At 40.0% G+C, this 20,951-nt stretch overlaps 2 protein-coding genes across 8 annotated transcripts in view; one reads left to right on the top strand and one right to left on the bottom strand.

Annotated features, from left to right (window-relative positions):
• The window catches only part of WDFY4 (WDFY family member 4), a 128,713-nt gene that overhangs the window by 82,789 nt on the left and 24,973 nt on the right, over positions 1 to 20,951 (top strand). For all 7 annotated transcript variants that reach the window (XM_071564296.1, XM_071564294.1, XM_071564293.1 and 4 more), the window contains 8 exons: positions 1,170 to 1,318; positions 2,443 to 2,563; positions 4,916 to 5,001; positions 6,431 to 6,493; positions 17,209 to 17,251; positions 18,381 to 18,500; positions 19,000 to 19,117; positions 19,775 to 19,884. In XM_071564296.1, coding sequence (XP_071420397.1) covers positions 1,170 to 1,318; positions 2,443 to 2,563; positions 4,916 to 5,001; positions 6,431 to 6,493; positions 17,209 to 17,251; positions 18,381 to 18,500; positions 19,000 to 19,117; positions 19,775 to 19,884 — 810 coding nt within the window. The remainder of the gene's footprint in view (positions 1 to 1,169; positions 1,319 to 2,442; positions 2,564 to 4,915; positions 5,002 to 6,430; positions 6,494 to 17,208; positions 17,252 to 18,380; positions 18,501 to 18,999; positions 19,118 to 19,774; positions 19,885 to 20,951) is intronic.
• On the bottom strand, positions 8,668 to 9,471 carry LRRC18 (leucine rich repeat containing 18). Its single transcript, XM_071564301.1, has one exon. It carries the CDS (start codon positions 9,454 to 9,456, stop codon positions 8,668 to 8,670), a length of 789 nt encoding a protein of 262 aa, XP_071420402.1. The 5' UTR covers positions 9,457 to 9,471.

The following is a 20,951-nucleotide window of genomic DNA, read 5'->3' as shown; positions in this document are numbered from 1 at the left end:
GGGAAGAACAGTGAATTGACCTTGATCTTCCCAGTGGACTGTGCTTCTGGAGCTAAGTGTATATAGAAGATTGCTTCAACAGACAAGAAAAATAAGGAACTTCTTGCTTCTAAATGTAAGGGAAATTCTTTGCAATGAGCTAGTGCTTGACTTAAAATCACCACTTTTCAATTTTCTGTAGCCCACACAATTTTCTGGATGGTTGGATTTTCTGGTTCCTGTATCTTTCTGTTTACTTTTTGCACCATCTCTCAGCCATAGAAACTGTTGCAGAAAAAGAAAAAAGCTTTCTTTTCTTTATCAAAACTGGTCAATTCCCAAGAAAACTTTATATGAATTGGCATATGTGACAGAAAAACTACTTGATTGAAAAATTCCCAATGCTTCTAAATTATGTTTTAGAAATACTCCTATTTACCTAGGAGTAAAAAGAAGAAAGTGAGATGCCAAGGAAGGTTTTTTAAAATATTCCAAAATGTTTATCTAAATCTTTAAGACAACTGGAATAATAGATTCATATATTTTGATTGGCCTTCTGTATAATACAAGAAAGAAAAGTGCCAATGCAAGATGTTGTTTGTTACTGAAGATTTCAATCCATTGCATGCTTATTCGGCTGGCCATGGTGAGTTAGATACGTAGAGAACTAGAGCCTTTCCTTGCTCATTACTCCCTGTTCATTTGCAGGATTTTTCCAACCGCAATCCAAATGAAAGTACTTGCCTTTTCTCTCTATTCTACATACACATATGTATTTATCATATGTCACTATTTTTCTGTATGATGCTGTGTAAGTCACTTCTTTCCTCAGTACTTCAGCCCCCTGCCTGTGTAGTAAGTATTCCTTCCTAACAAAGTTTTGCTGTGCTAACTCCTGCAATGTTTTCAGGCTCTCCATGTTCTGTAGTGATGTTGCTAAATACAGCTACAGATAGATGGGTAAGGAATGGGAAAACTGTGGAGAAGTGCCTCAGACCTTCCCACTACTATCAGTCATATCCACTGTCAGTCATATCGTGATTTTGGGCTTCATCCCTCGTGACCTGCCAATCAGTATGGCAGCTGTTTTGGTACAAACGTGTTCTTCTGCATCATTGGGTCTAGCTCTCTGCTGTCCCTGTCTCCTGCGTTACCAGCTCCTGGCTTCATTATGTCTGCATCCATCCTAGGTCACATTCAAGTGCTCCGTGGCAGTTGTGCAAGGGCATACAGCATTGGAAGGAGTGCTGCTCTTTGGCAAAGAGCACTTCTACATCTGTGAGTTCTTTGTGTTATCCCCTCTAGAAGAAGTCTACTGTACTCGTCACTGCTTGTCCAGGTGAGTCATTCTTTCCTTCCAGAGATCTGCTTGGTAAACTTCATTATTGGCACATGGATACCTTGAATTTGCACAGACTTTGAGTGGATTTCAACAGGCGTAATAGCACAGCAAGAAGTTTGCCGTCCTTTCCATTTGTTCAAGGAATTGTTTAACTTAACTAAAATGGGTGCTTGTTCACAGGCTTTGGATGTGCAATGAGAACTCCCATCTAATTAATATGAGATATGTGTGGACAATCTCACACATACATTGCTGATTTTCAGTTATTTTAAGTGTTGATAATGTTCCTTTCTGGGTGGCTCACATCTTTTATTTATATGGAGCAGTCAGTACAAGAGCCTTTACCTTGATTGTCCTCTAAGTTTTTTGTTTCTCCAAGAGAGAATCATAATGAATATTTGGCACGCTGCTATCATCTTTGACTCATGATTTATTGAAAGTCATCAATATTGAAAATGAGTGTGATAGACTAAGTTCTTAGCTCATCCTATGCACTCATGTGCAAAGCCCAGTGGGACAGTGAGTAACTCAGTGTTTTTACTCCTTGACTGTCTGCTCTGCATCCAAATCTTACTAAGTCCAATACTAGTCAGTCTGATCAGGTAACTTAAGGATCGACTGGGTTTGATAAAAGCTTAAGTTGTTTTTCTGTGGGATTTTCTGTAGACTAGGCTGTAGATAGTAATTCCAATACGGACAAATAACTAAGATGATAATTAATTGATTGCTTGATTATTAGTTCTAAGTAGTTGCTGTTTACAGGGACCCTGTCCATATGATGCTTACCCTCAACCCAGGTTTTCAGGTTCTCCCACCTAACTACTCCCCCTTACTGATTCTTATAATTCAATGTGTACAAAACATTGTTCTCTGCTTATTTGCCTGCGGTAAAATAACTCCAAACCTGCCCTTAGTCTCCACAGGCTCTTTACTTTTTTGGGGGGACTAGTACAAAGTCTGCCTCTAGTATTTAGCTTTGTTTTCAGTTCATGTATGCCCCAATTGATCTTGCTATCCATAGTATTTTTATTCCTCTTTAGGGAGGACTTAGATGTTCATGAGGGCTCTCCAGGTATGTTTTTTTTCTAATTATTTTTTTTAATATATATTTTTTCTTTCAGCATCAGTGATCCATTTATTTTCAACTTATGTCATAAAGATCATGCTGTGGGAGAGCAGATGTGTTCCCGTTATTTGTATAGTGATATAAAAGAGATTCATCTGATGCGCTTTCTTCTGCAGGTAGGAACTAACATGTTTGGTCATTTGAGGGAAAGTTGCAACAGCACTAATGACATGTGACTGAAAACTACTTGCTCAGTTTTCACTAAGACTCCTGAGATTTCTTTGCTTGAGTCCCAAAATCTTTTTGCTCCTGTCATTGCTTCATTAGCCTTTGGTAATACAAACGCCTTTCTATATTCACCAGAGTCTTTAAGCACCCTCACTGGAGTGGTTGGCTTAATAGTTGTTAGGCTAAGAGTGTTGTTCACACTTTATCTCAATGTTTTTGAAAGTTAGACTTGAAATCAATTTCCTGTGTTTTGAGGGAAGCTCCCACTGAGCAGATGACTTTCAATAATACCCATCTCCCACAGGCTTCAGTAGTTATAACATCAGTGGATTATGGGTATGTGTAACACATCCTGGGCCTCTTAGAATAATTTTCAAGTTGTGTATGTGATTCAATAAAAGAATCATAAGCCAGAACAGAGGATTCAAATCTTCTGTGCCTTTAGTGTGCTACCCAGTAGCTACTCATCACCAGTGGCCTAGTACCCTTTTAGTTTTGGCTGGTTTAGGTGTGCTCGTGATGAGAATCACAGAAGAGTTGTAGCTAAAGGTTCATGCAGTACCAAATCCTTTAGAGGATTTTGGTACAGTCTAAAGAGTAAATCATGGATTTCATTTGTCAAAAATATGGAATTTTGAAGCAGCCATAACTCATTATGTGTTATTTTAATCCATTTTTGGAATGTTGAGATACAGCAGAGAATTAAGAAATCATCTGGAAAATTCAGAAGCTAGAAAAAATGGGGCTGATAATTGTCTCATGTAATGTAGTATGGCACTCACCCCTGAGTCATCCCTGTTTTATTTTATTTTGTATGTAAAATGACAATTTTACTAGGTGAGACTAGCTTCAGGATATAGCATATCTCATTGAGTAGGTCACTCCCCAAGCATATATAGGAATGTTGAGTCATGTTCTGAGTAACTGTATGAAGCTTATTTTCTTGTATCACTGGTGATCAGCCTGAGCAACAGAACTGTCACCTCTTCTGTTTTATGGATAGCATGAAAATTGCTGACTACTCCCATATTAATGTCTGTATGTATAGATTTTTTTAAACATGCAAAATAGAAATGTTTAGACCAGTCAAAAGTAAAGGTGAGTAGAAACAATCTTTGAATGGGCCTGTGCAAAGGCTGGGCTTGTTGGTTTGATGGGGTTTGTGCTTTTTTTTTTTTTTGTTCTGGGGTCTTCTTGGTTTTTTGGTTTGTTAACAAACTGAAAACTCAAGCATCTGTATGAGGCTGGTACTGGGACTTTATGCCTCAAAATTCTATGAAAAAATAATGTGGAAAAAGAGTAAGTCTGACTCCTTGTGTTTTCCCTGCAGGTCAGGTGGTTCAGCTGTTTAGGCAGCTATTGTCCCTCAGAGAACTTCCACATCTCCTCCTGTTCATGCACAGAGCCCAGCCTAGGGCAAAGCACTGTGAAACCACACAGCCTAATTCTGTAATGGCAACACTTGAGCAGACTTGGTTTAGAAGCTGAGCTTCAGAGCAAATGTTGCAAGCTCTTTATTGTCATAGCTGCTCTCATGTTACCTTTCTGCTTTATACTTTATTTGTGAATTGTGTAAGGGGCAGTTGCCATTGTGGTGTTTCTCTACGTTTGTATTGCACCTGCCACATTTGGATTGAAACTCATGTCTGCGTTCCCAGACACTACATGCTATTTACAGTTTTACTTGAATGACTTTGAAGGGAGAAAGAACCACTCACTGAGTAAATAATAGGATTATATTCAAAAGTCCAACATATCAATGTGTGGAGACACTGCAGGGGTAAAAGGGAGTGAAGTGTTTTCAACTTTAATTTTTCAAAGCTTCAGTGAGAAATGCCACAAATTTCCCTTCCTCCCTTGCTGCTTCTAGTAAGAAGAAATTTAGAAAGCAATTTAGAAATCTATCAATTTAGAAAGCAGTATGGTTGCTTATTTCTTATTTAGAATCCCCTCTTTGTGTTATCTTTAACACCTAATTGAAAGTTAATGCTACTATTGTCTTATTAATCATGCTGAGATTTCAAGATAAAAATGTTTCAGAAGCAGCAGGAAAAGGCGAGTATCTGGAGTTTTGTTTTGCTTCAAAGAAGCATTAGAACTCCTAGTCACCCAATAGGACCATTCCTACAGTTGAAGAAATCCAGAATATAAGACATATTTTGCTTTATTTCTTCACACTTGGTACAAAGTCAAGATCTTTTTTTTAAAGTCCTGAAGAATTGGAAAGGCCATAATGGATCCTTTGCAGCACTAGGCCTTGCTCTGCAGCTCTTCACACTGTAAATGGTTTACCTTTCCAGGAGATTGCCTTGGAAATATTCTTCAAAAATGGTTACTCCAGATTTCTTGTCTTCCATGACAGCGACCGAAATAAGATATTTAAAAGGTAATGACTATCTCATAATAACATGTGAATACCCAAGTGATGCTCCTGGTCTACCACCCCTATTTATCCTGGCCTCCACAGGTATCTGTGATGTGTTGCCGCAGCAGCTTTATTTTCAATTGCAGCTCCTTGGCCTTTAATGGCTTACACTTAAGCTATGAAATTTTCCTTTTGTTGATCTGTGAATTCTTTGGAATTATATAGCCATTGATTTATCAAGGGATCTAATGCATGTGTAGGACTTTTCTATCACCCAGTGGTGTGTTGTGTGCCCCTGCATCCCATGAAATTGCAATTGTAGCTGTGTTCCTTCCTCACACTGAGATGAGAGACCCCTCCATCTCATCTCACAGTACTGGATGAAAGAAGATTTCTTTCTGCTTTCTTCCAACACACAAAGTGTGAATAGATTATTCAGGAATAAAATATTTTTGTCTCATGGACACTGACTTTATCTTTGGTGTGGAGTTAACTTTTAGCAATGGCATTTTTAGTTAAAAAAGATTTCTCCATATATGCTTGTCTTGTTTAATGGAACTTGAATGTAAGACTATGAAGTGATTAATTTGCACTTTGTTTTCTTGCATGTTTTTTCTACTGCAGTTTTAGCCATTATATCAGTGTTACATTCACTGGCCTTTACACAGTAGAAACACTTCGAACACTAGTGTTTCTCCTGTGGTAAATGCTGCACCCTGAACTGAGCATTGGTACTGTTAATTTCTAAACAATCATAGCAATTCCTTTTACTCCTAAAAGTCTCTGAACAGTTCCTATTGGAGTATTGCATAAAAAAGTCAATACAGATTTATCTAATCTTCCTATCCAAACTGGCTGCATAGTGTGACTACTTAGAATCACAAGCATCTGCCCCAGGGCCAGCTGCTTTATTTAGCCCTTATCTTTGCTGCCTTTGAGTTCTGACAAGTATCTCTTGGGGAATCTTTCAAAGGCAGTTCAAGATAAGGTTTTGATCTTCAGCTGAAGGTCACCAAACCTAGGTATTCCAAGGGTATAGTTTATCTGACATCATAAACCCACAGAGAATGTAAATAGGAATGGCTGAAATGTGGGTTGGTATTCGGTTCTGCCATTTTTGCTGAATAAATGTCTGAGTGGGTTCTTATTCTTTGGCTTTAATAGTCCCTCAAGCCACCTGATCATAAGTCCATAGCCCTATGTGTAACTTCAAAGTCCCATTTGGGAAAGAAACTGCTTTAATCCAGCCCATAGGCAACTCCTTAATAATAGATGTATATTTTTGCCATGTTATCTTTCAGCTTTATCCTAGGTTAGAGTCTCGGTGAAATGCTATGTCATCCTTCAGGAAGAAAGTTGTTATAAGGACATGATATTGGTTATATACATTTATAATGTGTCCTCATAACCATATATATAACTATAATGTGACCTTTCATATCTTCTATAGATTTTGCTCTTTCCAACCTTCTTTGAAGTCCAAGGGGATAACAGAAGAGTCCCTGAATATAAGGTAAATCATAGGAAACATTGGATAATTGTATATAAGTGCAATTATGTGAATACATTGCACCTTAAAGTAAAGCATATAAAAACTTACCCATTTGTGTCTCCTATTTTAAAGATACAAAGGTGTTGCCAGAGCTCCTAAAAGCATTCTAGCATACATCATCCACAGTATGAAAATATGAAGATGTTGAGTAGCTGACCATGCATAAATTGATTAATAATTTTTACCTCCTTAGTATCACTTTATTTGTAAACTCTACACAGATGGTTACTGTGGGAAGAAACAGTCAGTGAGGTGAGGTAGTGCTAATCCATAATGCTTCTGCATAATGACCTCTTCATTGTGTGGTTAGGGCAGACAGTAATAGATGTACACATGGATTTTTTTTGCCATGTTATATTAGCTGTACAGTGGAGATTCAAACTTCTCCCTCAGATTTACCACTGCAGGACAGAAAGTTTTCTCCTAGTGAGAGGTGACTGAGAGCATGTTTCATGCTGACCATGGGTTACTTGTACTCCTGTAACTTTTCTCAGTTTGGGTATCTGAGGAACACAACCCTAATTGGTGTCTGTCCTCTGAAATGGTTGCCGGAGGCTGAAATGTTGAGACCTGAAGAGCAGATTGCCTCTATGAGTTCTTGTTGCCTGTGTCCACTGTATTATTTAATTTTCAGTCTACCTCTTGTGGATCATTACCTGTCTTGTAAGTGAGCATTTTCATCAAATTAACAACTGGCAAAAAGCATCAGTGTGATCTGCAACCAGCTCTGGGTAGAGCTTAATCTATGCCAGGGGTGACGGTTCACTTTGAGAAGCACGATGTCTATTCTGTATGGAGTAAAGGGTAACTCAACCTAGGGTTTCCTTTCCCTGTGCTTGCTGAGTACTCAACAGGTGTGAATGTCTTGTGATAAGATGCACTACAGCCTTAGGAACTTTGGGCATTAACTGGGCTTGTGTTATTGTGAGAAACACTTGACTCATGTTTAATCTCAGAGATTGAGGCAGGCTGCATGCCTAAATCTAAAGTAGCCTATCTTGAATAGAGTTTTGACTCCTAGGCTCTACTGTAGTCATTTAAAAAATGAAGTGTTCCTGGCACTTTATTCTTCATTTTAATATACTTAAATGTTTGCCGTCACCATAGGTTATTATGGTCATTGCCAGCACTTCTTGTGTCATGCTTGACTGCTTTTATAATCTGCTCATTGCTTGTACCTGTATATTGCTGTTTGCAGGCTGTCAACACTCTGTGCCCTAGGGATGTGATTTGAGCAACTGAATGTGTATGCTCAGGTGCACACATGCATTCGAACATGTGAACAGACTTCATTAATTCACAAGCTGACTCTTGGATCATGGAACACAGTGACTCTTAGTCACTTTAGTCACTGCTTAAGTGATAATCTTGGGACCCTTAAAAAGAATTCTTTTCCCTACCCCCTCCCCTTCTGCAGCTTCCTTGGAGGGGTACTCAGAGGCAGAAAAAACACAATGAGTATGGGCAGTGGTGCTGATTGTATTGTACAACTTGGAGCTTGCTGCACCTAGGTATAGAACCTAAACTCCCAAAGAACCTGCTTATGCATAGTCTGGCTCCTTGATGGCAAACAGGATCACTGGTTGTCTATCTCCAAGCACTGTGTTTGCACTGCTTAGTTACTCCTGAGCATAACATTTGTAGCAGCTGCCTCTGAATAGGAACAGGCTCACAGTTCCTACGCTGGCAGTGCCCACCTGAGACTCTCTGAGAACTTGGTGGCAGCCACGAGCAGTACAAGACTCCCAAGTCTGTGCCTTTTCCTCCAAATAGTATCACTATTGGAGATACTATAGTGTGAGATCACTGTGTCTCACCCTATGAAAATGAACACAACTGATGTCTGAGGCTTAGTGGTGGCAATAGATGTACTAGAACAACCTGTTTTTTCACTTTAGACATACACACACAAAAGACCACAAAAAAAAAACAAACATGGAGAACATGTTGTAGGAAGAGACCCAGATGGAAATAGCCCTTCCCAAATTTACATCTGTTTTAATTGTTTTGGATTTTATTTTAGAGACCACAGAGATCTGCTTCTAAAACATAAAATACCTTCAAAGAAGGAGAACGCCTGCTTTTTTTTTTGGATGACTTCATAGGACATGGTGTGAGGAGTGCCTTGGTATATTTCAAGGAGTTGTGCCTCTTACTCTCCATTCTTCTTGTTTATTCTTTGCAGAGGAATTTGGTGTAAGGAGTAAAGGGAAACTTAGCTTCTTTGAGGAGCTAGGTGTCATGTCCTCTAACTTGTGCAGCTCATCCCTTTCACCCCGACACATCTTCAGGCAGGAAGAGCACAGGTCTTTCTCCTGTACTAAATAAAGTGTTTCTACGCGTTTAATTGAGTCAACATGCTCCTCTTTCTCTGTTAACTCTGGTAAAGGGTTCCTTTTTACATTAAACCTCTCAAGCTTGGGGAGTTTTTTCACACTCTTTGGTATGGTGGTCAAGGCGTTGTCAAAGACACCTAGGTCTGTAAGTTCCTTCAGTTTCCCAAGAGTGGTGGGAATACTGTCAAGACAGTTCAAGCCAAGGTTGAGATTACGCAGGTTCTTGAGAAGGTTCAACTCTTCTGGCAGACTGTCCGTGGTCAACTTGTTGTTGCATACATTCAGGAAAGTAAGGTTCTGAAGTGTGCCTATTTCCTTAGGCAGCTCATCAAGCTGATTACTATGCAGGTCCAACCATAGCAGATTCTGGAATTTCTCAATGGTGTTTGGAATCTTTTTCAACATATTTCTGCTCAAATCAAGTTCCTCCACATCAGCTAGTTCCAGAATGCACTTGGGAAAGGTGGTGATGCCCATTTTGCTTAAGTCAAGACGGCGCCTTCCATCAAAATTTACACGGATTAAATTTTTGGCCATTTTCAAGGTGATCCTTTTCCCTTGTGGACCTTTTCCTTTCCCCTTGGCCATCTCTCCACCAAGAGACAGACAGAGACACCAGACTCTGTGGATAAAATGTGGGAACTACACTAAAACCTCTGAAAACCATGGCTATTAATAACAGTTATAAATTAATATTACCGATCTTCAGAAGTTTTTTAGTTTTGGGTTTTTAGGGTTTTTTTAAGGTTAGGGCTTTTCAACTCCAAAGCTGCAACTCTGAAAGTTCTTCTTGAAAGCATTTTTAGTAGGTAAAATTCTAATCATTTACAATGTTACTTTATTGCAATGTAACACCTATATTGCATTACAGGGTGAAATTAAGAGTGGGAGACATTTGCTGTATTTCATCCCTCAATACTGATTTAAGCCCAGGATGTCATGAAATGAAATGTGTTATTATCTATCAGCCATTTGAGGACTAGAGCAAAATGTAATGTGGGTCTCAATCCAGTTCTGAGGGACTGTTTTAAAAGAAGCTATCCAAAATTGTCTTGTTCTGCCAGATCAACAGTTGCATTTTTATAGGCCTGGTATCTGCTAACAGGTTGGGTAAATGTCCTGCTTAATGGACCTAAGATTTGGGCTCTGGACACTATTGAAAGATTAAATGTTTAAAGGAAATTATTAAGTCTTCTTTTAACCAGAACTCACAAATGTAGTGGGCTCCTAGATTTGTCAGCACTGTTGGCAATTCATACATCACCTGCATGGCAGACTGCAACAGGGACTGGCATCAGTGCTGCTTAATGACATGTTAAACCAGGCCTTGCTAAGTGTCTCCTCTGGGGACTCCAACCTTGTCTTTTCATGCATGCTGTGGAATAGATGGTCTCCCACTGCAAAGATGCCCTGCCCTCAGAGAAATTCATGTGGGTGTTCGAGTCAGACTTTTGATTCATACTGATGCTCAGCATGTGTTACGTGCTTTGTTGAATTGAGGCCTGTAAGAAGAGTCCACTTAGTCTCAGGTTTGGTGAACTCTCTCTAATTGCAGATGATTAAATACAGCTACTAATTATGGCTAGTGACAAAGGAAATAGGCTGATTCCCTGGAAATGGATGACAATGCCCATCTCAGCCAGAGTTCAGGGAGAGCACAGGTTACAGCTGGCTAACCTCAGGATGGTCTGGGTGCTCTGGTTTTAATTCTGAAGAGTTAAACTGAAGCTTTGATGAATGATTGTTTGGGACAAAATATGGATTTTTTTACAATACATTTTCCTATTAGAAAGGCGTCATTACAAACCCTTCAGGCTTTTTGGCTACTCATTAATCATGTGTGAATACATGAAGGGGAAGCTCAGGCTACCACTAAGGCATTTCAGCTCATTTTCAATTACATGATATAGCCCAAAATAATGCAAAAGCAGGGGGAATCTCTCCCAGCTATCACCCACCCTCCCAAGAGCTTGGTAATGGGGCAGATGCTTCAGAAAATAATGGAAGCAGCACAGTGGTTTCAATCGTGCCCTGAGGGTATGTTCAAAAATAGAATCTTAGTTATTTTATATAAAAATATTTAAACACAGTTAATATTTTCTGTATGTCAATCCCATATTTTTGTCTCACCAGTACTTACAGGACTATATTACTATTATATCTGAAGGCCTCTGACTCTTTGCTGTATTCAACCTTGCAGTGCTCAAGGGGAAATATCAAAGCTATTCTTTCTGTAATGTAGACTGGTAACTCTACAGTGTAAATTAAGTACTCTTTCCACCCTTGTTGGTGTTAGCTTAAGTAATTTGCCCAGGAGTGACTGGAAGTTTTGGAGATCACAACAGCAGGGTTTTTTAATCACAGCTCACTCTTTTTAAGGATTTCATGCAATGTTCTTCTTAGCAATTCTGTGAAGATAAAATTCAGCTACGTGGGAAATGCCAGAGCCCTGTTGCTGGTACAGGATGCTGTGAGTCCTTTCTGATGCACAGAGTGTGACGACCATGATTCAGAAAAAGATGTATAGAGAGGCTTCCTTACATTTTGGCAGGATGGAAAGAGACTGCTTCCTATAATTGATATGAACCGGGTGACTTTTGGGTTCAACTTTTTCTTTGTTAGAATTTTGTATTGGATGAGTTGACCAAAACATTCAGTGCATTTTGATAAGTGAAACTTTTCAGCCAAGTATACCTTTAAAAAAATGAACAGGAGCTTCAAAGAAAAATATGTAATTTTTTTTCTAATTTTGAAATTATAATTTCTTTTTAAATGCTTTCTAGTATTTTTTCTACTATTTTTCATTCAAAATCCGAGAGGGAAATATTGAGCCAAAACAGTTTCCTTTCTTGTTTTAAAAAATACTGGCAAGGCAAAAAATCAACTAGTTCTACTGCTGTTCTGGTAATGCTGGTTCCCAGTGCTGGTGTCCCTCTGCGTTGTGCGTGCCTGGCAGCACTAGAGGGAGCCTGGCGTACAAGGTTGAGTGCTGGAGGCTTGGCAGTAACCCTGTAGTTTATTTAACTGTTGGATTTGGGCATTTCTCTGTTCATAACCCCTTCCAACCTGTTACGAAGTTTGAACCTGGGCTTTTCAGATTTTTAGGAAGTCCAGACAAACAGATCACTGTCATTTTTCTGAAGATGGATCTCTTTGTGTGATGCACTGGATAATGTCCAGACTTCAAAGGAAAGTTTCTATTCACGCTGATTCCTTTAGTCAGATGTTTTAAAATCCAACTGTGAACCTCCAAGATGCACTGATTAGGAAGACATAAGTCCTTAGGGAGTGCTCACTCTTTCCAAGTGCTGTTTACTATGGGTTAAAAGTTGGAGCCAGTTTTCAATCTTTGAAAAATGTGATTTGTCATTCCAAAGATAGGAATTAGTACTTGAGGTATGCAGAAACATTTTAGTGCACCTGACAGCTTAAAAGGGATGAATTGCTGTCTTGCCTCTGCATGCTTGTAAACTAATTATCAGTGTTTCACAGGGCTGCAACTGGTGCTCAGTGTTTCTGGGAGCTGCAGCGATGGAACAGACCTTGAGCATCCAGGACCATGAGTGTCAGTGTTTCTCTGAGGCAAGGAAGGATTGGGGATTACTCCTTATCTGCACTTAAGCACTTGCACAGGGGTCAGTCATGACCCATTTTATCTTAGGCCTGTCCCAAAAAGGAGATCTGATCCTAGAAGAATGCATATTTCCTCTGTGTTTCCTCATGGAAGTGTGTGTATTGCAGAGCAGGCCTGCCAAGCCCTGCACCTCTCTGCAGCAGGAAGGCAGTGAAGTGATGTTCTAATTCACCCATGGAATGCGCCTATGGAATTACTTTTTTATATTACTTAAAACCAGCATTTGTACAGCAAATTATTTTCACATGAAGCCAAGCAGTTACACTTTGCATGGGTTGTTATTTCCCTGCTTACAAGCCTGATATCATTCCTTACTGTTGGATATGATCTATTGAGAACAATGGGTTAATTCCCTGACTATCTTAAATGCAGTCTTTTGCTAAAAGGCAGGTTTAGACTAAATCCTGCCATGAGCAAATAGTTCAAGAGAGATTTCCTTCCTTAGTTTTCCTACTTTTCTAGATCACTTCAGAGCTACCATACTATCATACAGTACAAGCTCACTTGCAAAACCAAAGCCCACCAAAAATAAATAAAAATACTGTTTCATTTTAACATTTCTGCCAGACTATCCCCCTGCGTAAGATCTTACCAGTTAGTAGCTAGAAAGGCCTACAATGTGAGGTGCAGATATCACAAGCTGCTTGGTTTTTCTCAGTAGCGTGAGCTGAGCCTTTGTAATCTGTTACTGTGCAGTTGTCCTCTGTCTGCTCTTCTTTGAGTAATGAATTAGTCTTTCAGTCTGTAAATAAACCCATGAGTGGGAAACACACAACAGTTTCTTTTCCACAGTCCTGCGAATTCTGAATCATACTTCTTTGGTAGAAAATGTCAGCCCTTCAAGAAACTTGTGTGTGGAGGGAGGAGGAGTGGCAGAGGGGCTTCCCCAGCTCCAGGGTCTTGCTATTCAGTGTTACTTCCGCAACTTTTGTTCCTAAGCAACAGGAATGTTACGCCCTTAGAGATCTTCAGCACAATGGTTGGTTCCAGAATGCAAGTTTGAGGTGGAGGGAAAAGAACTGAATGGCATGCAGTACCTGGAAATGCTAGATTTCAAATTATGCAGAAAGAAAAAGCATCTGGAGCTCATTAGAAGCTGTTAGTCAGCTCCTAACATTGCCTTAACTGGCCGTTTTAGTCCTTTGGCTTCTGATTTTACTTGGCTGCAACACAGTGATAGATACTTGTACGCATGTTAAAGCTCACAACACCTGTGATACACAATATTGTATAGATGTGGACACAGGAGGGAAGGCTCATTCAGTGGTACAGCAGAGAGGATATGAGCTGCAATTTATATTCTTTGACCCTTTAAAAGTGCAGTTGATACAACAATTTCCCTCTGTAGCATGTGAATTTACTGAAGTTTATCTCTATGCCTGGTTACCAAACTGAAGTTTTTAGTTACTGTTTGCAGTAATTTCAAAATAGCATCTGGAAAAAACCCCCAAAACTATGAAAGAGAACTAGCTGAGTAGTTTGTTTAGGTATTACATGCAGGAGATCCAATCTTGAGGCCTCTCTTTCACTGAAAATGGGTCTGGGATACTATTAGTATAAAGCAGCTGATAGTGTTGATGTGCTTGTTTGATTCCAGGATTGGAGACTGCATTTTGCTCACCTGAACAAATTAACTGAATTTACTCAATGTGTTTCTTCATGATCAAAGTGTGTCTGAGCACAGCATTTCCATAGTGGAAATGTTATCCATTTGGTTCAGGCACTGTGCATGCATGTGATGCAAAGAGCTCTGCAAATGTGAGAGATTCCTTTCTCCCTCCGTAGCCCATTCAAACATTCTTCTTCAAAGAACCCTACTTGAATGTGACACTTATTTATAAATTTTGTATTCTATCTTAATTCTTTGAGCACAGATTAAGAATACTCAGTGGGTGGATTGGTGCAGTCAAAGAAGGAGGATGCTGTGCCTTTATTCTGAAGCAATCTAACCTAACACTTTTCTGAGTTTTGAGAGAGACTTGGTTGTTTCACAGGGAAAGCTGATACTCCTTTTCAAGTCTTTTTTCCTTTTTTCAATAGAAAGGCTTGAACCTAAGTTATGGCTTAACAGGAAGGGAATTTTCCTTACAATATTTTTGGTGATTGCAAAGATTATTTAAGAAAAGTGCTTTGAGGAGAGTCTTAGCACTATTTTGCAGACTTTCAGAAGTCTGAGTGGGATGGAAGACAAAAAGAAAATGGAAGCAGCTTTATGAAGCCTAAGAACCTATTAAGTTTATTGAAATTTTAGTATTCATTTCAGTGGGGGCAAAATCTTATCCTTTGAGATTATCTCATCTGCAATGAATTTCCAAATGGGTTGAGGTCCACCTGTCTCTAGCAAATAGAGAGCACTGGCTATCACAAGAGTGAGATCATAGTCTGATGTTAATGGAAGAGGGATTAATAAATCACTCAAGTATAGTGTAGCCAAAGGTGGATCATCATTAGTACACATCGTGCTTAGATTCTGCCATGTCTGGTGCCCTACAAATACCTTATAAATTAAGCTACAGATAGATATGTCACTACTTCTCTTGACTTCAGATAATTTCATGCCTTCTGGAAGTTATTTAAATTTATAAAGCACTTCTCTTGTTTTTTTTACAAACGTGCCTTTGAGTATTTATTTTTAAATGCATTTACTGCGGTTGGATAGCTGACGTTGACCTACACTGAGCTTTTGCTGTGCTATCTAGAGAGGTGTTGGCTGGAGAAATGCTAATTGTTTATCAAGGAGAAGGTAGGAATAAGCTTGAGCTGTGTGTAATGCAGTTCATGTTCTGAGCCCCTGAGTCAACAATGAAGAATGTAGAATTCAAGATCTCTGGGGACTTGGAGGAAGCATCCTGATGGATTCTCTAAGACCCAGAAGGGTGGCTTTTAACAGGGGAATGACTACATTTAGCCTTGCTTATTTTCATGATGGGGTGAACTTGTCAACCTCTTTGAGTTACACAGTGTCTTCCAAAGTCAGCAGAGAGGATTATCTTGACCCTTATAGAGTCCTTATTAGCTGTTTAGGGTTTTTGACAAACAGAGCAAGTGTTTCACTGGAGGGTCATGGCACCTATAAGTCAAAATACGTATATTTGCATAACACAAACAGACCGGCCCAGTTTAGTCCTGTGTAGAGCATTTTAAAGTGTCCTCTACCACTCTCTAGCTGAGCCAGAAATCCAAAATAAACCTGGGCAGCATTAATGAGTGAGTCTGCCCCTACTGAAAGGGAGGAACCTGACTCGATCCCTCTGTGACTGACATCCTAATCCAACTCTTCACATAATGCCAGCAATCCTCATCTTGTTCCATCCCTTAGAGATAGCCTCTATGAGTTCCAAATGTCTCCTGGTGGCCTTACAAAGGCCACTGGGGCAAAGCTCTGTGAAACCTACCTGTAGTGTGAGAGGCCTGAATTTTAAAGATAGTTGCCCATAATACCTGTTTTGTACTTTGGAATTTCTACATTCTTGAGCCACGTGTTGCTCAAACTAAGGGTGCAAAACCTACCATAATTCCACCATAGTCAATGGAATTTCTTCTGATTTACTTTGTGTAAATTAGACAAGTATATAATCTATTAAATTTTGGCGGGCAATGAGTAAAAATCTTGTTTTTCTGTATTGGACATGAACTCTACACCTTTTTGTGTTGCCTGGTTTCCATAAACCCATAGCATATCGTTCAGTGCAGTTGGAATGTGACTTTTGTGTCCCTTTCTTATTTTCAAGTGAATTCCCTGTTTAGAATCTACCTTCAGTTGATCTCATTTTTAATTTAAAATTTTAATTAAAAGTTCCATTTTGAGAACAAATAAATGGAAAGGATGTATTTAGCCTATTACCATAAAAAATATTAAAATCACACTCCACATTTTAAGAACTACATTAGTTTCAAAGTGCTTTGTGCAATAAGAGTATCTTTGATATGTAGACTGAGGGACTTCTGTTTTCAAGCCCATATTTTCTGAATGCTTCAGGAAAGCATGAGCTTTTTAGACTAATGCTTCAGAATAGAAACAGACAGCCTTAGTGGTACCTGTCATCAGCACTCTAGCTCTACAATGGCATGAGACTGGGAGCACAGAATAATTAGCAATGTGGCTTAACTCAGAACAGCTGAGGAGGTGGCTGGCCCCAGCTGTCCATCTACCTCTGCTGCAGGAGCATCTTCTCTGCCTGTGAGTCAGCTTCTGAATTCTTGCAACTTACCATATGGCATCACCACTACAGTTTGCAGCGATATCATGAGGCAAACAGAATTCACCCGTAGCCCCACAGCCCTACTTCCTTCTTGTTTTTCTTTCCTTTTTTTTCCTTTTAATTAGATATCATACTTTAAGTGGCACTTCATTCAGAAGCAGACTGGCAAATAGCTTAGGTACAGTCAGCATATCAAAGGGAGAGTGACTGACAGTGATAAGTTCATCAGCCTCCTAAAGTTAGGCCACCCCTGCTTGTCAGGCAGAGCCTTCCTTTCAAATGAAAGGAATAATGACATTTGTATTGCATGGCACTAATCTAATCAATGACACTGATTTTGGAATTATTTGGTCAATGACAAAACCTCAATATTCTTCTAGTCTTGGTGTTCTGTCATTTCTGTAGGATGAGAGCAGGGGACACAGGGAGCACAGATGTTAACATCGTGACTTTCTCTTACTGTTCTGAAGCAGGTTGTTTCAATCAAATGTTTGTTCCATACAGGAAGCACTCAGGAGGGGAAAAGACAATGCTCCAGAAGTGGCAGGTAAGCTAAATCTTGGCTGCACATGATTAAGCAAAGAATTTCTACACCTGCCTGTGCGTCTGCACACAGATACGTGTGTGTGTGTGTGCATATGTACCTCAAGGCCTAAGCTGTTCTCTCACTGCTGGAGGTGGGGTTGTTGGCAAGAGAAGCACAGTATTTACATCTGGTTATTGCAGAGTGTTTTGATCCTCCTGCTGTGAAACATACGGTGCTACTGTCTGGCAGATTAACTGTGATTTTGTGCACATTTTTAAACTGAGACCAAAGAGAGTCACCTAGTTGACTGTTCACAGATCAGCTGTACATCTAAATCAATGCACCTCTCATTTTCCCAGATGTTTTGCTGAGCTAGGAGATGTGTTTAGTTTGCTGTAGACCTGACCTTAGTGACCCAAGACAAATGAAGAAATCCGTACGTTATTGTTTATATGTTACGCTTTTTGCAGGTTTTTCTGTACAGGTAGTTGTCCAGGGGTTTCCAATATGCAAACTGCATGAATTTGGCTCACTTTTAAATTGGGGAAAAGTGCTCTTTTACTCAAACACAGAATAAAAGTACTGTGTGATTATTGTCATTGTCATGGCTATGCTTTGTGAATGAAGATTTGGGAAGGGCTCTCCCTATGTGGGTGTGTCCTTCGAGCCTGTGCAGTGGATTTTTTAGGTGAGGCACAGTGTGAGCAAAACTGGCCCCACCCTTGAACTCCTAAGGTTCATTTGCCACCGCCAAGTGAGCTTGGACGGTGACAGTGAAGTCCTTGGGACTAGAAGCTACAGCCCTCGGTATTCCCAGGTCTCCCATCCAAGTACTAACTGGGGCTGACCCTGTTTAGCTTCCGAGATGTGACAGGATCAGGCATCAGGGTGACATTTTGCTGCATTTGTGTGATTGTAGACAAATGCAAGTGGCCTTTCTGAAGAAGAGACAGAATGAAGATAGGTTCTGTTGAATGGATTGTTGTATGAGATGTTGTGCTGATCTGAACAGCAAAGCATGATTGATTACACTATTTATAATTCTTGTCCTGGTGGACCTGGGAACCACAAGGTTCTGAGGGTGCTTTTGAAGCATGGTTTTCACAGGTAGAGTCTGGAGATTTTAATGCTTGTTTCCTTTCTCTTGTAGAAGAGGGAGATTAGCAACTTTGATTACCTCATGTACCTGAACACTTTGGCTGGCCGCAGCTACAATGATTACATGCAGTATCCCGTGTTTCCATGGGTCCTCGCTGACTATCACTCTGAGGTCAGTGCTTGCCACAGCATTCTGTACTTTCTATGACAGCAAGTGCGCAAAGGTTTATTTAATGATGCCATTGAAATAGAGGGATCTACTTCAAGGGTAGATCAAGGGTTTAAAATTTGAAATAGTTAATGTAAACTGTACTGATTCTATATAGATTAATTAGCCTTATCTTCAGATCAGCATGCTGAGTATGATGTTCTGTCTCACAAAGTTGGATGAACATCTGCTAAATACATACCTAGTTAAGGTAGGCTGCATCAACTCAGCAGATAGGCATGGGTATGTTTCTGTGCCCCCTGAGAAGAAGGTTCAGACAGAAAAGCCTTGAGAGCAGTTTGGAACCTGCCAGGTTGGTTTTTTGTGAGGTTCTGGAGGTGGGTAAACCTGTGACCTTCCTGAATGGGTGAAACTTCCAAGACAGCCTTGCTGCTATTCAGTGTCATGATGTCTAAGACTCAGGGGTCTAAAAATCTGCATCTCCACTGGTTTTGCTTTTCAGATTCTAGACCTTACTAATCCTCATACCTTTCGGGACCTATCAAAGCCCATGGGAGCACAAACTGTGGAGAGGAAACGCAAGTTCATCCAGCGCTTCAATGAAGTTGAAAAGAGTGAAGGTGAGTGTTTTAGGAGACAGACAGCAGAGGCTTGGGTCCCCTCAGGACATTCAAAAACTTTGCAGAACTGTAGCTAAGGGAAACACCATGCCAAGGATAGCCTTTCTCACCACTGTACACAAACTGGTTGAGAATACAAAGAGAAATGACTCCTGCAAGTATTGCCTTATGTGGTTTGTACTGCTGTATTCTTCCCTTGGGCAGGAGGAGATGCTACAGCAAGATGCCATGTTCCCTGGAAAGACCATGCTGTTAGTTAAGCTGCACACATTAGTCTTCTTTGTTAGCTAAGCTGCATGTAGAAGACTGCTGCACACAGCTTAACTAACAGCTCCTTTAAGAAAAGGAAACAGAATATTGAGTCAGTTGAACTCTGGAGATCAAGACTTTTTTTGTATTACTGGGGAAAGGGATAGTCTGGTAATTTAAAGGCTTTTTTCTCCAAAAGATGAAATGTGGACGGCAAAAAATGTACATTTTTCAGTAGAAACTGTGCACATCCAATGCAAATATGCAAGGTGTGTTTTTACTCACAGGCCTTTGAACACATCTGCTTAAAAGGCCTGTTCCCTATTTAGTTGTGCTGTGATAATTGGATGCTATGGGCTTGAATTGGTGGTATTTTGCACTGGAATCTGATTTGTGTGCAATTTCCAGGAGACCTGTCAGTCCAGTGCCATTACTGTACTCACTATTCATCAGCAATTATTGTGGCATCTTACCTGGTCCGAATGGAGCCATTTACCCAGACCTTCTGTTCTCTGCAGGTAAGGGGGCAAGATAACTTTCCTCCTACATCTTGTTATGAACCATGTAGCACATTACAGTGGCTGTATAATGATGGGGATTAATTCTTTTGATATTTTCTGTATATTCTATCTAGACTCCGGGCTTACGGAAGGCTCAATGCCATATGTGTTGAATTCAGCAAGAACATCTTAATGCTAGCATGATGGATGTGAGGGAGACGGATTATTTAGTTTTGTGAGAGCTGAGGCATGTAAACACCTAGACAATGTTTTATTACCTGTCTGAATATAAGCTTCTGACTTTAGGGCATGAGATTTTCATGGTAGGTAGTCTAAGCTCAAGTGCCCATACAGTAATGTGGCAACAGGCAAGTACTCAGAGCTGGCTGTGGTGGCATAAAAAGCATTTCTGGGCCACATGAGGACACATGGGTTCTGATAGGTGGAAAATAATTGGAATCATGGGATCCATTTACTTATGAAGAAGTGGGGTTAAACTACATCCAGTGCTCCACAAGGAATATTTTGTTTAATCTTGTTCTGTTTTACAGTGCCAAGCTGGTTCTCACCATGGATTTGAATTGCATGGAAATTGAACATTGTGCTTACCTTTCCCATCTGCTCAGCATACATGGGCACCAAATGTCCTGATTGCCCTTTTCAGCAGGCAGTTGATGATGCACAGGCAAATACACTTGGGCTATAGCAGAGAGTTGTTACCCTTGTTTCTACAGTATGTGTTGTGGTATAGCAGGGTTTACCAGGAGGACATATCCTCAAAAGTGTATTTTTTAAGGAGTGTCTTGCTGAAATCTACCTATCCTTATGGAGCCATATGAGGGAGATAGCTAAGCCAGAATAGTCCACACTCTGAGGCTGCTGTATGGATAGCGAGGGATGGCTATGTTTTCTGCAGCTTTTTAAGTGCTTTGCTATTGTGCTGGGGTTTTTTTTGTTGTTTTTCTTGTCTTTTGTCTTTTTTTTCCTCGTCTTTTTTTTTTTTTAATGAACTAATACAAATAGAGTGCTGTGCTAATTAAGTAATAAGCCCTGTGATATCGGCTGTTACCAGCAGTAGCTGATGG

Source organism: Pithys albifrons, chromosome 9 (assembly GCF_047495875.1).
Source record: "Pithys albifrons albifrons isolate INPA30051 chromosome 9, PitAlb_v1, whole genome shotgun sequence".
NCBI classification, from domain to species: domain Eukaryota; kingdom Metazoa; phylum Chordata; class Aves; order Passeriformes; family Thamnophilidae; genus Pithys; species Pithys albifrons.
The sequence above is the reverse complement of the archived record's forward strand: the minus strand, read 5'-3'. Positions and strand labels throughout refer to the sequence as shown.

Bases quoted from the DNA above. Each gene is read 5' to 3' on its own strand.
- LRRC18 (XM_071564301.1), bottom strand. From the start codon at position 9,456: ATGGCCAAGGGGAAAGGAAAAGGTCCACAAGGGAAAAGGATCACCTTG.